We start from the raw sequence: 15915 nt of genomic DNA on the forward strand, positions 1-15915 counted from the left end.
GGTAAATTCTGTTTTGTAATTTTCTTTTTTTTTTTATCTGAAAAGACCAAGACCTGTCACTGGGTGTTATCTGGGTTTACTATATTGAAAATGCCACAAACATACAGTTTATGTTCCCCACTGAGGATGTTAACCTGCACAAAACAGAATCTGAAAGCAAAGGCAAAGCAGTCATGCTGCATTACAACAGCTCCTCCCAAAAAACAAAACAAAAAACAACACATTTTTACCTTGTGAGAAATAAGAAATGTCTTTTTTTACATAAACAGGCATGTTTTATTGCCTCTTTTTCAAAGCATCTACTATGCTTTTGCAAAACTATGCATCTTATTTATTGTGAATGCCTTTGAGTCCACATTAATGTGTGACCTCATTCAACAGCTATTTTAAAAGGAACATATATGCTAAATCCAATTTTTTAGTCATTAAATTCATTTTGTTATATACTTGGGAGGAGTGCAGAAAAGTTTAATTTAGTTTCTCCCGGTGCTGCACAGATACCTTTATCTTCTGTTTAGGTCATATTTTTTCAATCTGTTCACTTTTCTTTATTTTCTATGACGTTTTCTGAACTATTACATCAAAGCAATTGTGACTTACCAACCACAGTTTTGTCGTCTTCATTCTCTTCTGGTTCTGGGTCAGACTCTGGCTCCAACATGTAAAGCTGGATGGACAAGTCTTCCTTTGTTGACATCATTTAATTAACATGTAATTAAAAAGTTTCTGCGCTGCTACATATTTGTTGGCCCCACTATCAAACTGAACCACTTCAGAAGCTGGAAGGAGCGGGATGTGAAGCGCCTCGTTTGGTTTTAAAGAGAAAGCTTCAAAATGAGCTGAAAGAGGGGCTTGTGGAGTTACAATAAGGTTGAATTCAAACCAAACCATTGCAGTTCTACTTTATATAGACCTCATGTGAAAAATAAGGATTTAAAAACATATGTCTCCCGTAACTCATCCAATGTATGGTAAAAGGGGGAAAAAATCACACTCAAAAATCTGTATTTGACCTGAAAGGTGAGAGAAACCCCTTCCAGGTCAGTGCAGCAGTAGCCTAATTAGTAACAGAGCAGGTGTTACATAAGGTAATGTATCATTTATGCAATTTATTTTTTCCCCCGAACCTTTCAACAGTGATGCATGGAACTGTGAAGCCTCATTACGATTAACCATTCTTCTCAAAACAAACAATGCTTATCTATAATTATATCTGTGCCATGTGCATATCCATTACAGTCTGTTTGAACAAACACATTATGATACACATTACAACTTCATTTAATTTTCAAATTATATAATGTGTTTACTTGCAAATTGCTTTTTAAACAATCACACAACAGTGGACCCTTTTTTCCCTCTTTTTTTACCTGAAGATTTCATAGGTACAAAATGGACAATGACACTTACGGTACTTCTCAAAAACTGTTGACTTGTGTTGTATTTGCTGGCTGACTTGGAGAATATCCCTCCCGTCTCTTTTAGACTACCAATGTAGAGGAGAGTGAAGATAGTCAGCAGGAGATTGAGCAGTAGGATCACAAACAGCTTCAAATTAGAATACTGATGTTGCAGGGGCCGAGCGTGAGCTCCAACATGCCCGAGAGAAACTGGAGTGGATTTAAAATAGGTGGGAAAGGAAATGGCGTGCTGTCAAAAAGCTTGCTTCGAGGAAAACAAACATCAGTAGTTACAGTGCCACTGTGTGATTGTGTACCTCCTGAGGGAGGTTGTGAGACTTTCACAAACTGATATCTCAGAAAATTATACTTCTTACTTAGTTCCAACAGGAAGTGATTCATCTGGGGAAAAAAAAGTGACTGAAAGTTGGCAAAAAAAAACTCTGCTTCATGTACAAAGTTGTAATTCAGCTGGATTCATTTGCAGACAAAAATACCCACCACCGCCGCCGCCGCCCCTCCCACGCCCACCCCATCTCCAGTGTTTCCTCTTTCACAGAAATAGGTTCCTCCTGTCTGATTGGATATGAAGAAACATTTCTGGTTATATGCACTCTCCACAGAATTAATGGCCCAGATACACATCTCATTGGGTTCACTATGAGGGTCTATATAACACACACACACAAATAAAAAATAAAATAAAAAGCTCAGACCTACTAAGTAGATTGAGAGGCTGTGTAAGTTTTCAGCCACAAATACGCCAAATCCAGGCCATGTCGAGCCTTTTCTAAAGACATTTCATAGATTATGACTGGCAGATTACGGTATTAGGCAAAGTATTTGTCCTCAGGTGTTATGAACAGTCAAATCTTATTATCCACCTTTGTGATTTTCAACTGTAGAGATTAGGCTCAAAGGGAAGTCTTTTCCCCTGATAGAAGGGGGGGAGGGGGAGGGAGCATGGTAAGTATGCGTAGCCAATCAGCTTTCTGCATTGCTTGAGCATCTTGTCCCTCTGGGCCACTGAATCCAGGGGAAAAATAAAAAAAGGGGGTTGCACCCACCCCGCAGGACATGTAATACCTGCATGATGAGAGCCACAATGCTGGTGGCTGTGGCAGCCGAACTCAATCCCACCATAATGCCCCCCACACAGAGAATCCACAGCAGCCACTAGAACTCACTGAAGCTCTTTAGAGCCCCCTGCTGTGCTGACAATAATACAACACTTTTAGAAACAGCATTTTTTTAAAGGCATTGGTATGTGTTGCTTTGCTTAACATAACTGGATTTCTGAGCCGCTACTGTTGAATTATTTTCATATAAATTTAACAAATCTATTGTGTCAAAGGCGCTTTAAAGGCTTCCGCTTCCCATTATCTACCACTTTCTACAAACATTTCCCTCCATTATCATGAGTTTGCTGTTGTAGGTCTAAACATGAAATGTACTTTTTTTCTTCTTCTGATATGATCAGTCTGCAGAGCTGTGGTTTTGAAAAAGACAAGGTAAAAGCCTTGAGCTGTCAAGATGCTGGATTTGCTTGTTTAGAAGGCTCTGAGTAAAGCCCACTTGTGCATGCACGGCAGGTCAAACGTCTTCCATCACTGTAAATCTGATTTTTATAGTTGAGCTTTTATTGCGACTTAATTAAGAATACAAAGGCCGCAGGTCCTGACTTTGCATTTTGAATGCAGACTTTAATGGTGCCTCAGAACTGCTGTTTAAATTATAGCTGCTTCTCTATTGGATGGGCGCTGGTCACGGACGATTTACATCCTGCGTATCAAATCAGCCATCTCAAGGAGAAAACAGCATCACAGGAGATGACCGAGGCCCTGTTCTCCGTGCTTTTTCATCAACATCAGTCTTTTGTGAGCCTGCAGACTGAAGTTAGCAGTTGTGCTTTTATCAGCCAAACAAGATGTTCTACACAGACAGCAACACGACTCAACTAACTGATTAAACTTTGTAATAAACCATTGGAACAGTAAAAAGATGCAAAAATGCCTTCTTGTTTTTCTATGAAAGCTTCTGACACAGAGAAAACACAGAAACCTTTGATCTCTTGCTAAGTTGCATAAGAAGATGTCTTATTTTCAGTTTTGAGGTAGAATTCTTTTAGAGGGCACATTTTAGTAATTAAAACACATCTTTAGTGTCTTTGAATTTGCTCAGCATAAAAAAGTTGGAGCTCGTCTCTCTGATGACTTCTCTGTCATCAAAACGTGTTCATCTTCCTTTCATTTCCAGAGATTTACCGGAGCAGGTTCATTATAATCTTTTGTCATTAAACGGGAACGGGAGATTAGAGTGGAGACACCCTACCACTGTCGAACAGCAGGGAGTATCGCTAAAGCCCTTTTTTTTTCCTATAAGGATTTGGGTCTTCACATTATAATTAGATGCAGAAGGAAAAAAAAGACCAAACCTTGAAACTAATGAAACTAGGCAGCTCGGCAGTCAGACTTAGCATTCTGATAATACAGCTGCATCACTGGTGACAAGTTCGTAAAGGCCACATTTGATCCTCTATTTTAACATTAATGAAGACAGTTGGCACAGGCTGCATGCAGTTTAACCTCATAGGGGAACCTGCAGATGGGTCTGTGACGTGGGCTGAAAGCAAAGCAGCTGAAATGCTGCAGAATTATGACCATCTAAGGTTACTTGTAGACTACCGTATTTTTAAGACTAATATAGCTGATGTGGAGTATTGCATTGTATGTTTTACCTCTGCCTACATCTGGTTTCACTAGTGACAAATAGATGTAGACACAGTGAAACTGACAATATTAAAAGTACACAATCAAGGTGTATTATCCAAATACCTACATAACATTTAATCTTGAGACCAGTTAATATTTCTTTCCTGCAATTTTACCACAACCCCCACCCCCAAACTAATAAAAACACAAACGCTGGCTACAATGTACCACAAACCCTCTGAATCTGAAGAGACTAGATAGTGTATGGGCCTAAATTTCAAACCCAATGATCAGAGTCAGACTCGATGTAGCAAACAATAAATAATGCTGCAATCATGCTTCACTTCAACACCTCAGCAACAGCCTTTGCAAGGATGCGTTTCAGCGGCTCAGCATGTGACCGAGGAACAGTTCTATTATAATCATCTTGATTCATAACACCCTCATTAGACAATTAAGCTCATTTAGTCACACTTGAAAGAACAAATGAGACATAGCCTTGTGAACAGCACATATGTAAAACACTTTGTTTATTCTAAGCTCAGGGAACTTTTGATAGAACATTGAGATTAAATATTGCCTTATCAGTGTGGTGAATACAATTGTTATAACATACAGTGAGAATAAAATAAATACAAAAAGTACAGCAGTGTGGTAGTGTAAGTTGATACAGCCTAATAGTCTACATGAAAGCCTAAAAATGCATTTGGTGGTGTCGTTTTATTTTCATTCCCACCACGTATCCATCCGCCGTACGCGCACTCTCTGTTTATAGTGGTATTCTTTCAAGTGTTTTTTCAAAGCGTTCGGAATGGGGAGCATGTTGATGCCATCGTAAGTGGTGCAGCTGCTGATGACTGCCCTGCAGACGTGCTGCAAGCTAAAAGGGTGTGTGCGGTGGATGGGGTTGGACAGAAGAGGCTCAAAAAACATACAGGAGTTGGGGTCCTTGTAGTGCTCCAACAGGCCCGTGACCGTGGGCGCGTGGAAGACGCTGGGGTCGTGAACGTCGAAGCTGAAGTTGTGGTTCCACTGCTCGATGCGCGCGTGCAGCGAGCGGCCGTAGCGGCGGAAGCTAACGGAGAAGAGGTAGTCTTCCTGGGCAGAGTCACGCAGCAGGAAGGTCCCCTCAGGCTTCCCCTCCAGCAGGGTCTCTGCCTCGTAGCGGTCCATGACTCCCCAGTAACACGGGAGGTTGGTGATCTGCAGCAGATCTGGGACTAAACAGTGAATGTAATCGATCTGAGTGTGAATACGATAGCCTTCGTGAGCTTTTTGAATCTCAGTCTCAGGACGTAGGGCTCTTGAGGTCAGATTGGTCGTTTTCTCTTCTGGGTCAACCAAAGACTCAGAGCTCATATCAGCAGCGCGAACAGAGGCAGATGCCGAGGCTACAACCTCATCAAGAGTGTCCAAACAGCTCTGTAGTAAAAGCTGGTGCTGCTCCTGTCTTTGGAGAAGAAGCTGCTGCTGCTGATGGACAGAGGTTCTGTCAGTTTCTGCTAATTCATTCATCCCGTGTGCCAGCTTCGGACCATGCTTGTAGAGAGGGTTAATTTGGGCGGTCACCTCAAACGTGTGAATCTCGGCATTAGGTGGTGGCTCGACACCTTGCTCGATGCTGATGCGCCTGCGCTCTCGTAGCTTGTCGTCCACGTCTTCCACTGATGCCGCCATTGCTGAAGTCGGGGCACTGCAGACTACTGCAGAATCTAACAGGGGAGACTGGGTAATGGGGGCTGTGTGTTGCTTAATGAGATACCATTTCTGAGCCAGTTCTGATCCAACAGGGAAAGGGCAGTCATCCAGCATCAACTCACTGAGATGGATCTTCCGTCTGGAGGAGGAGGAAGAGGAGGAAGGGGCACAGGAAGCTGACGAGGAAAAAGTCTGTTGGGGTGGAGCCGATGCTGCTGCACTGTGCGTCTTTATTGGAAAACACTGACCCATTGCATCTTGAATTTTTTGCCTTAAAGAGCGGCTGGCGCTTGACCCTCTGCCATCTGTTTCATTGAGAGCAGGTAAGTCTGTGGCAGAGCTAACCGTTACCAAACTTGCCTTGGCTGTAACCCCTTGCCCTAATAATGATCCCGCAACGTCCAAGCCCTGCCATCTCCAGCTCTCCTTCAGAGGGGATGAGGTGTTTTGGCTCCTGGCCTCCAGTTCACTCAGCAGCTCACCATACTCAAAACCATCACTGACAGGCCGCTCGGCTGCCGTTTCATGTAAGCAAACACCTTTTTTCTTCACTTTTCCGTTTTTTCGACCACCACCCGCATCTCTTCTCTCCTCTGACCGGCTTTGTCTCACCTTTGGACGGGCACCCCTCTCTCGATCTTTCCCTCTGTTTCCTGACTCGTTTGGTAACGACATGTTAAATTGTGTGAAGAATAGCTGAAACACTTCAGAGAATCAGGTGGGGATGCCTTATTGTCGCAATAATTTCTTGAAAAGTTTTCCACCCACATCGGTTGGTTCAAATATTCACATGGTCCAAGCTTTGATGAAATATAGATGTTCAAAAACCTGCAACAAAATTAAAAAATAAAAATAAAAATGCTGTTTGTGGTCTATATTTAACTGCATACTTATTGCTAATTTACTGCATGTTGTCTTTTGAGTTTGATGCAACTGAAATAGCTAAGCTCACATCTTGAAAATGCATGCCAACACTTCTTTACCATTGTTTCATCATTTGCTTAATTTATGTATTGTGCAGTCTATTTTCCCTGATGCCTGKAAGTTTGCTCAGATTACTCCTATTTTTAAATCTGGTGATCCAACAGAAATTTCAAACTATCGGCCAATTTCTGTTCTTCCTATTTTTTCTAAGTTACTTGAAAAAACATTATTTAATCAACTACTTCAGCATCTAGAAGCTAATAATATGCTAAGCAATAGCCAACATGGTTTCCACATGTCAAGGTCAACCATGTCTGCATTAATTTTATTCACTGAACAAATACGTGCTGCTTTGAACAAAGGTCAAGTAACTGGTGCTGTATATATTGATTTTCGTAAAGCGTTTGTCACAGTTGATCATTATACTCTCTTACAAAAGTTGATTTCTTTTCAACTTTCATCATCTGCAATACAAATGTTTTCCTCTTATTTGACTGATAGGTGTCAGGTTGTGAAACATGGAAGCTCTGTGTCCGGGTCTCTGCCCTGTTCTGTGGGAGTTCCACAGGGTAGCATACTGGGCCCATTGCTTTTCCTACTATACATAAATGACCTTCCAAAAATATTGAAGTATTCCAATATTGTATGCTGATGATACTGTTCGTTTTTTGTCTGATTTCAATATTGAATCTATTAATAGTCAGTTATAATCTTTTGTCAATTAATGTAAAAAAAAAAAACTATGTGAATGTATTTTTCCTCACCCAGGAGACATTTCAATATAACAAATCAACTCACTTTTTWAAACAAACCCCTTGATATTGTCACTACCTACAAATATCTTGGAATTACTTTGGATTCTCATTTGACTTATTGTGATCATGTACAAGTCTTAACCACTAAGTTGAAACAGAAATTATAYGTTTATTCAAAAATTAGATCCAATCTGACATCTTCTGTTTCAAATATCTATCTCCATGCCATTATACTCTCAACCATGTTGTACTGTTTACCTGTTTGATCTCTTACAACAAATGAAATCTTAGAACCCATAGTTAGGCTCTACAACAGGGCCTACAAAATTCATAAAAAACTTCCTGGTTGGACTCATCACTGTACAGTTCTTTCATTGTCTGATGCCTTGACTTTTCAGAATTATGTTTTGTATAGTGGTATTAATTTATATTTTCAGATCTTCCAAGGTGCCAATTATGGAACTCTCTGTGCATTGCTGCCCAAATCAAATTCTGGAAGTGGTCATTCAACTAGATCTGTTACAAAAGGACAACTGATATTACCAACTTTTAAAAACTGTTACGGCCAGAGGTCTTTCTTCTGTGTTTATACTAAAGCATGGAATGACATTCCTCAAAACATAAAGACCATTTCAAAACTACAGCCCTTTAAGAAGAATCTTGTCTGCCATCTGCTGGACACTTTTTGTAGTGCTCATATTTAGATGTCCTATTTTGCAAATGCTGCCTTTTTGAAATTTGGTATGCTTGTTTGTCTTTGTCTATGGTGTAATAATAATGATGTGATTGTGATGCTGTAATTCTGAGTGTTTTATGTGCTGCAGAACAGGAACCTGCTGTAAAACAGCAATTATGCTGAGTCAGGCTTGATTTTTAATAATCTTTTCCTGTTAAATGAATAAATCAAATCAATCTATATGGTACACTAACAAGCACATACATTAAAGGAAGCACTGTGATATAGAGTAATATTTTTCAAAACAGTCTCTGGAATGTTTTCTATCTGAGCCATATCATGCCATGTTCCAGTGACAATAAGAGATTCAAACAAAATTGGATGGCAACAAATCACATAATTGGGATTATATAATCCTAATTATTTTACATTTACAGAATGTTCATTTAAAATAATTAATTCTTAACTTGTGTGACATTAAATTTTAAGTGAGACAACTGGCCAAACTTAAAAACCCATGTTCGTATGATTATAGGGACTTTTCATCTATATAAATCATAAAAGGAGCAAATAGTTGTATTTTAGATTGCCAGATTAATTGCTGACATCTAACACAAATTTTAGGTTTTTGATATGCATGCTAAATTAAGTGTTCTCTTTGATATATCTATTTATATTATAAAACACTAAACAGCAATAATCCGATAGAATTAATAGTTTTCCAAATACAAATGACAGTATTTTGTCCAACTAGAACAACTTTTTCAGCGATCCACATAAGAAATTTGTATTTTCGTAGGGCAATGCTGTCATTGTTGCTTTAAATTGTAGGTTAAATCCGAGAGAAACTTGTGAGGATCGATCACAAAACATAGATTGTTGTCGCTACGTTTTTGCGCCTACAGCAAATAATAAGTACCCCACCCCACCCCCACATAACGCTAATATCGTGTCCCATCAACATTCTGGCTAATCAGTGTTATTGCCCAAACGGAATGAGAAATTGGCAAACTTTTTCTCTGCAACCAACACAAACATTGGCTGTGTAGTTGAATGTTGGAAATAAATAAAATGCTCCTGAGCAATTGCTAACTTAACTCTCAAACTAAAGCAAAACACAGAAGTTAATTTTGTCGTCAGCATCTTTGTGAACTGATTTCTTGTGCAAAAACTAAGCTAGCAATATAGTTAGCTTTCAGCTAACTTAAAATACGCTTTGCTTCAAAAGAAAATGCTTGCATAAATACTTATATTTAACTTTCACGCCATTAACATATATCTATAACATACCTTAAGCAGCTTTGGCAAAGTTTTCACATGAAACAGCTTTGACTTCCTTCTTAATAAACTACTGGCGTTGACGCCCAGGCGGCTAACTACCATTAGCTCGTTGAACTGTCTGGCATCGGAAAAAATAAAATTCCTGTGACCCGGAAGTGAAAAGTTCATGTTGGATTTTCACTATAAAAGCGAACAATTAAATAATGATCGATTTTTATTAGTAGTAGTAGCACTATTAATAACTTAACGGCGTGTTTATTGTTAAAATAATTAAATAGACACAAACAAACCACAAGAGGAAAAATTGCAAAAGAACTGAACCTCTTTATTTGGACTGTCAATGATCCGACAGATGTTGCATTTCAGACCATTCACACATATGAGTGACAGTAAAAAAGTATAGCATAAGCATGTGATGCAAAAGGTTCATAAAATATTAGAAAATGTCTGGGGAAGTTATTAGAATTAAATAGAAATTGTACAAGAGAAAATGTGTGCAGTGTAATCTAAGATTGGCTGCAATATTTCAACAATTACATGCTCCTTAGGGCCTGCAAAAGGACTTCAGGAACACTTGGTAGATGTCTCCATATGACACAGGCTCTGTATCTCCAAGTAGATGCTCAGTATGCTTATATACACCAGTCTGAACTTTTGAGGTGCATTTCCCAACTCATTTCTTGCATCACTGGAATGTAAACAGGGAGTAAACATATTCCTTGGCCTGTTATTAGTGTTCAGTTTACTCATCACATAATTTGTGGCTCAGATAAGCATCATCATCCCCTGCTGCATCATCACTTGCAGAATTCTATATTGTACCTCTGTGTCTCTTTGAAGAAATATATAAGCTGTCCAAAGCAACAGAGGCTGTGAAAAGGATAATCTGAGCCATTTGTAACACAGTTGATGAACAGTATTGTGGTAAATTTAAAAAAACAAAACAAAAACACTTTGGAGTTTGTCTCTAGATGCGAGTGGGATGCTTTTACTAAGTCAGATCTATCCAAGAGCCTGCTCTGAAGAAATCCATGACTAGAATGCAACCACTGTTAAAATAAACACAATGCAAATGTTGGAATTTAGCACTTCAGGCACCACATGAACAGTTTATCAGGACATGACAGCCAACAGTTTAATCACAAGGCCAGAGAAGCTTTTCTTTCTGATCACATCAGATGTAATCTGTAAAATCTACTGAGACTCATATGGAGTCCACAGATTAGGGAGGCAGAGGGCTTTTGTTTTTCAGGCTCTACCCAGCCGCCCCACGTGTGAAAAGGCTTCAGTTCTTTTATGAGTTACATAGTGAGACAATGGATTACTCATGACATCACATAATATGAATTGGGCATTTTCCCAGAGATGTAAACAGTGACATTTAGGCGTTATAAACATACAACATTTGTTGCAAGATGACTGCTCTCTAGCTGTAGGTGACACCAGGCACCATCAGCCATCATGTCCTCTATCTGCAACAGTGCTGTATTAGTGTGGCAAAACATGCGGTTATAGAAAATAAGCATAAGTTATCAATATCAAGGGAGAGTAAAAAATACAATTGGAAAAGATATCTGTAAATAACCATCTTTTACTAGACAGACCTCCTATGGCTCTGCTGAAAGAATGAATGAATGGTTATCCCTGCCTTATTGAGCAACCAAAAGTGATCCGAAAGTTAAGACTATATCACACAAACATGCACCTCCGGCTCTGCCACATTCAAAGACAGAGGCTCCATAGGACAGCTTTTGATTCAACACTGATACCACGTGATAATGTTAGAGCTCTGAGACCGAAACACACGGAGACACAAACAGAAATATATGGACATCGTCAAGCACCTTGAAAAGTATGATTCATCAAATCATCATGTCGGCCAGTTGAGGACGAGGGCACCGTGAGGGTGAGGCGCTGTGCTTCGAGCATTTGTTACAGGATCACGTTTCATTTTGCAAAGCCAATCATGGGGGAGTCGGAGGCTTGAGATGGGTTTCGTTTAGCATCCTCACCCAGCATTGGACTTGTAAATTGAAAACACTAGCCTCTTCGCGTTTATCAATTCAATATCAAATCAGCTCTCACACAGTACAAACCTCACCAGCCCTTACTGACCCCCACCCCCTTTGGGATTCCTTGGCACAAAATGAGATTCATCATCATTTACGTTGTTGGGCATAAAAATAAGAGAAACAAATTGCAGCCGGCATATTTTTTTTCACACTGCTGTTTTTTTTTTCTTTTTTCTATTTTTTATTATACCATTCTGCTGCAACTCACTACAAATATCTTTCTCAAATTAATCATCACACAACCCTTGTCTTTGGCTTTGTAGACGTTCAGAGGACAGTCACTTTTTTTCCTTGACCATGTGATCAAGGAAAACAACCAAAACAAAAGGTATCCTACAGTTGGATTACAAACTTTTCCTCAAACCTTTTGATTGAGAAACAGTTTGTGTAAAAAAAAAAAAAACATATTTTTCGCATATTGGACAAAAAAAAGAAAAGAAAGAAAGGAAAAAAAAACATCCAAGGTTTCAAGAAACACAATCCCTGACTGGCCCTGTCTGTTGGATTAGCAGAGTCAGAGAAGTGAACAGGTGTCTACAGGTGAAACTTTAGAATGTGTACCATGGGATCTATTACAGTTTAGTGCCTAATAATATAAAAGATAAAGAAAAGTGCCTTTCTTCTGACTGGAAATTTTTCTATCTAGAAATTGTGTGGTGTAGGGGGCTGTAACTGTCAGTTTTCTTTTGGATAGAATAGAAAGCCTTGTTCCAAGGCAGTGGGAAAAGAAGAGTAATTCAGGGCAGAACCCTTAAACACAGCACCGATCCACTGGTGGTAAACTGAGCTGCTGCACATCATGCCACAGTCCTGCAGGTGACATTGCACAGTTGATACAGTTAACCTTTTTCTCTGTTCTACAATATAATAATCATCTGTAATCCATTTTTAATAAACTTAGTTGTATATAATAAAGTACAAAAATATTAGAGAACATATACAGTTTTTTGTCATATTGTAGTGACTGCTTAGCCTTGTTTATTTTAAGCATACATATATCTTTGTGCTGAACAGGCCTCAATCCAATGGTTTTCCTTTCTTCTTTTCATATCGTTGATGTCCGGTCTGTTCCATCTGAGAGAAAAGAAAAACACAATCAGACAACTAGAATGTTGCACGATTTGAATTTCACATAATGCATTTTTGTTAAGATTTTTTTTCCTTTTTATTCATTTTTTTGTTGCTCTAAACTAAAATGAAAAATCTAAATAAAATACACTAAAAGCCAAAGGGTTAATCAATATTAAAAAAAATAATCTGTGTTAGCTACATAACATTTGATTTCTAAGTTAAATATCAGACATGTAGAAAATTAAGCCAAATTAAACAAAGCACATTGTTTACAGGTGGTTTTCCCCCTATATAATCACTTTAAGTATTATATTTAAGGACAAGAATTGAGAAAAGGCACTAAACCAGTACCAGTTCAGCATTAGTCATTACTGAAGTACCAAAAAGTCCAAAACACACAGTGACACCCATGTCATTGTCAGTATCATTAAATGCAGAAGACCAGGAATAAAAACAATTATAATTTTCTATTAGAACAAGTTCTCCAAAAAAGGTTCTACGGTTTACAATCTCAACCTTGTTAGATTAAGCTAATGTACGCTAGAATATGAACAGTACACTGTGCTTCAGAAGTGCTCCTCAAAAATGCTGTTTTTTAACATATAGGATAAATACAGAAAAAAACGACAGAAATCTGTGCAAAAAAAAAAAAACCTAGAAATCTTGACCATTTAATCTAGAAAACTCAATCTGGAAATCAACAATGGTCTGAAGAATACTGTATTGATTGAGCAATATTAAACATTAATTCAAAAATATATCTAATAAAGTATAAACAATAGCAGTGGCTGTGACTTTGTCTGTTTGCATAATTTGTCATTTTTCTCATAGAATCCTTGATAACATAGAGCAGGGTTGTGTTCTGGAAAGGCAGAGTTGTGTGAGGTTAGCTTAGGTGCTGTTGGAGACACTTACCCCCTAAGGCATGCTCTGTCATACTGAGGCACAGTGACTCCAGTGTGGGGTTGATCTCCAGGTCAGCACCTGGAACTTGGCATTCTTAAGAAAACAAGAAAAGACTCAGTTCTAGTTAAAACTGGGAATTATTACAAATTAATTTAAGACAAAATCAATATATGCTTTACTTAAAATTAAAACCTAAAAGAAAAAAAAAAAGACTTTTACAATGTTCATTAATTAATTACAGTTTGTGCTCTGAATGCATCAGATAGTTCTGTCATCACATCAGATCTTCAATAAATTTCATATCAATATACACAAGGTGTATTGTACTTTTTTATGCTCATGAATTCCTTTTGTCAGCCAGAGTTTAGGGTCGTATCACACCCAAAACAAAAATGCATGAGCAAAATTTATTTTGTTTTCTTTTAACCTTTGCAATGTTAGCTACTTCCATTTACACACTTGGCTCATCTCAGCTCTGCAGTAATCCATCAAAGTGGCTGGGTTGAACTTCACATAAACACGGCATGCAAAATATTTCAGGCCTGAGTTAAATCCAGTATATCCACATGATTAATTCTTTGAACACCTGTCAGTTTAGTTTTGAAAAAGGTACATTTTACTTGCTAAAAAGTAAAATTTACTAAAAACATTTTAAGTCAAAATGTAAGAACACAGTAAAAAAGCATGAAGATACCACAAAATGCACTGACTGAACAGGAAAAGTCACAAGTTACTAAAGATATATGGCATAGTCACATTTAAACAAAATCAAAGACAGCCTGTGGGTGAGTACATGAATGGATGGTAATAAAATATATGTTCACACTCGAAGAATACCTTGTTGCTGGAACAAGAGCATGGTTTGTGGGGATGTGTGGACAGGAAGTGAGTGGGTTCGCTGCACTGAGCTGCGACTCTGACTTGGCATGCTGTTACTGCCCCCAGGGTTGGCAAACCACAGGTTCTACAGAAGAAACACAAGATCTCTTTATAGACGTTCATTTTTCATGAGAAGTTGCTAAGCTTTCATCTTAAAGAAGCCCTTTGATATATCAAAAAAGAAAAAAGTGTCTGTTTAGTTATGTAGAAAAACAACTAATGACCTACTGCAGTCAGACAACTTGAGAAAGAAACCAGGAAAGATCAGAGATATACAGTATTTAAGTGCTGAAATGTCTCATGGCAAAAAATGTGACCCGTGCTTGCAAATCAGGAATTTTTCCAATATTACGGTAAGTTAATATTTTCAAAGTTTTATATGCTTCAAATTGATACGTAGCTTGTTGACATTTGGTGATTCATCACCTGGTTATCACTAAGCTAGTTTTGTTTATGAGAGTGCCAGTTTGAAAACTTGATTTTTATTGGTCTGGAGTGATCTCATCGGTAATCCCCAAGCTTCGAAATGTCACCAAACATTGCATGAAGAGATTTCTTCGTACTGCGGCAGAGAAGAATGGTAATTTCAAAATAAATTTAAAGAATGACAGATAAGAGAATAATTTCTGAAGAAATGCCTGTTAGAAAACTTCAATGTAAATGTAGATTAGGAAGATTATACACTATTATAGTGACCGGAATAGCTAAATTGAGTTTGCTTTATGCAAAACTATTATCGTATTTTTCAGACTATAAGCCGCGACTTTTTTCCTGAACTTTGAACCATGCGGCTTTTAGTCCGGTGCGGCTTATAGTCCGGTGCGGCTTATACATGGATTTTTTTCTTCAGCCACCAGGGGGCTCTTATGCTCCATTTTCTTCAACCACTTGCTTCAAAAAAAGAAGAAAAAAAAAAAAGAAAAAAGCAATCTTTCCAGAGCCGACTGTTGACCAGGAAGCAGCAATTTTAAGATAGTCAATGGCCAAAAACTCATAAAAGGGGATAAAACAGACATTTTTCACGGTGGAATCTGACTGATAACAACTTTGGAGCTTAATCCAAGACCAGTTTGTGGATAAACATGGAGTGAAGAGCTGCTGACTTTTTTTTTTCGGCATTGCACTCCCCGGGGAAGGAATCCCACGCAGTGACGTATGCTGGAGAAGGAGGGCTTTCCCAGAAGCTGACTGACGGGGATAAATCATTCACAAAAACTGGCCGAATGCGAAGAGCGACATTTCCTGATGTCTGCCAGTGGATCCCAACAGCGTGGAGCAGAGTGAACGAGTCCACCATCACAAATGGGTTCCGAAAGGCTGGACTGCTACATGAAGCGGGCACCACAGCTTCAGAGCCAGCCCGGGAGGACAGCAACACAGAAACTGAACAGGTACCGCTGTGTGACGCAGCTTGTTTAACTCCCGACACTGAAGAGGAGGATTTCGACAGTTTCAGTGCACCGGAGGACGATGAATGAGACTTTTTGATGGACCAGAAACGGTTAAAGAAAACTACCAAAATAAGGTCAGTTAAATGAACCG

The 15915-nt window shown here is 38.7% G+C and overlaps 2 protein-coding genes across 4 annotated transcripts in view; both read right to left on the reverse strand.

Annotated features, from left to right (window-relative positions):
- Nucleotides 1-4624: 4624 nt before the first annotated feature.
- Nucleotides 4625-9578, reverse strand: socs9 (suppressor of cytokine signaling 9). Its single transcript, XM_014012469.1, has 2 exons — nt 9455-9578; nt 4625-6637 (listed from the first exon to the last, which is right to left on the reverse strand). Exon 2 carries the CDS (start codon nt 6482-6484, stop codon nt 4838-4840), a length of 1647 nt encoding a protein of 548 aa, XP_013867923.1. The 5' UTR covers nt 6485-6637; nt 9455-9578; the 3' UTR covers nt 4625-4837.
- Nucleotides 9579-9749: 171 nt separating this feature from the next.
- The window catches only part of samd4b (sterile alpha motif domain containing 4B), a 13373-nt gene continuing 7207 nt past the window's right edge, over nt 9750-15915 (reverse strand). For all 3 annotated transcript variants that reach the window (XM_014012467.1, XM_014012468.1, XM_014012466.1), the window contains 3 exons: nt 14332-14458; nt 13504-13587; nt 9750-12591 (listed from right to left, as the gene is read on the reverse strand). In XM_014012467.1, the coding sequence (XP_013867921.1) occupies nt 12563-12591; nt 13504-13587; nt 14332-14458 (240 nt within the window). In that variant the 3' untranslated portion in view covers nt 9750-12562. The remainder of the gene's footprint in view (nt 12592-13503; nt 13588-14331; nt 14459-15915) is intronic.

This window comes from Austrofundulus limnaeus, unplaced genomic scaffold (genome assembly GCF_001266775.1).
Source record: "Austrofundulus limnaeus strain Quisiro unplaced genomic scaffold, Austrofundulus_limnaeus-1.0 Scaffold91, whole genome shotgun sequence".
NCBI classification, from domain to species: Eukaryota; Metazoa; Chordata; class Actinopteri; order Cyprinodontiformes; family Rivulidae; genus Austrofundulus; species Austrofundulus limnaeus.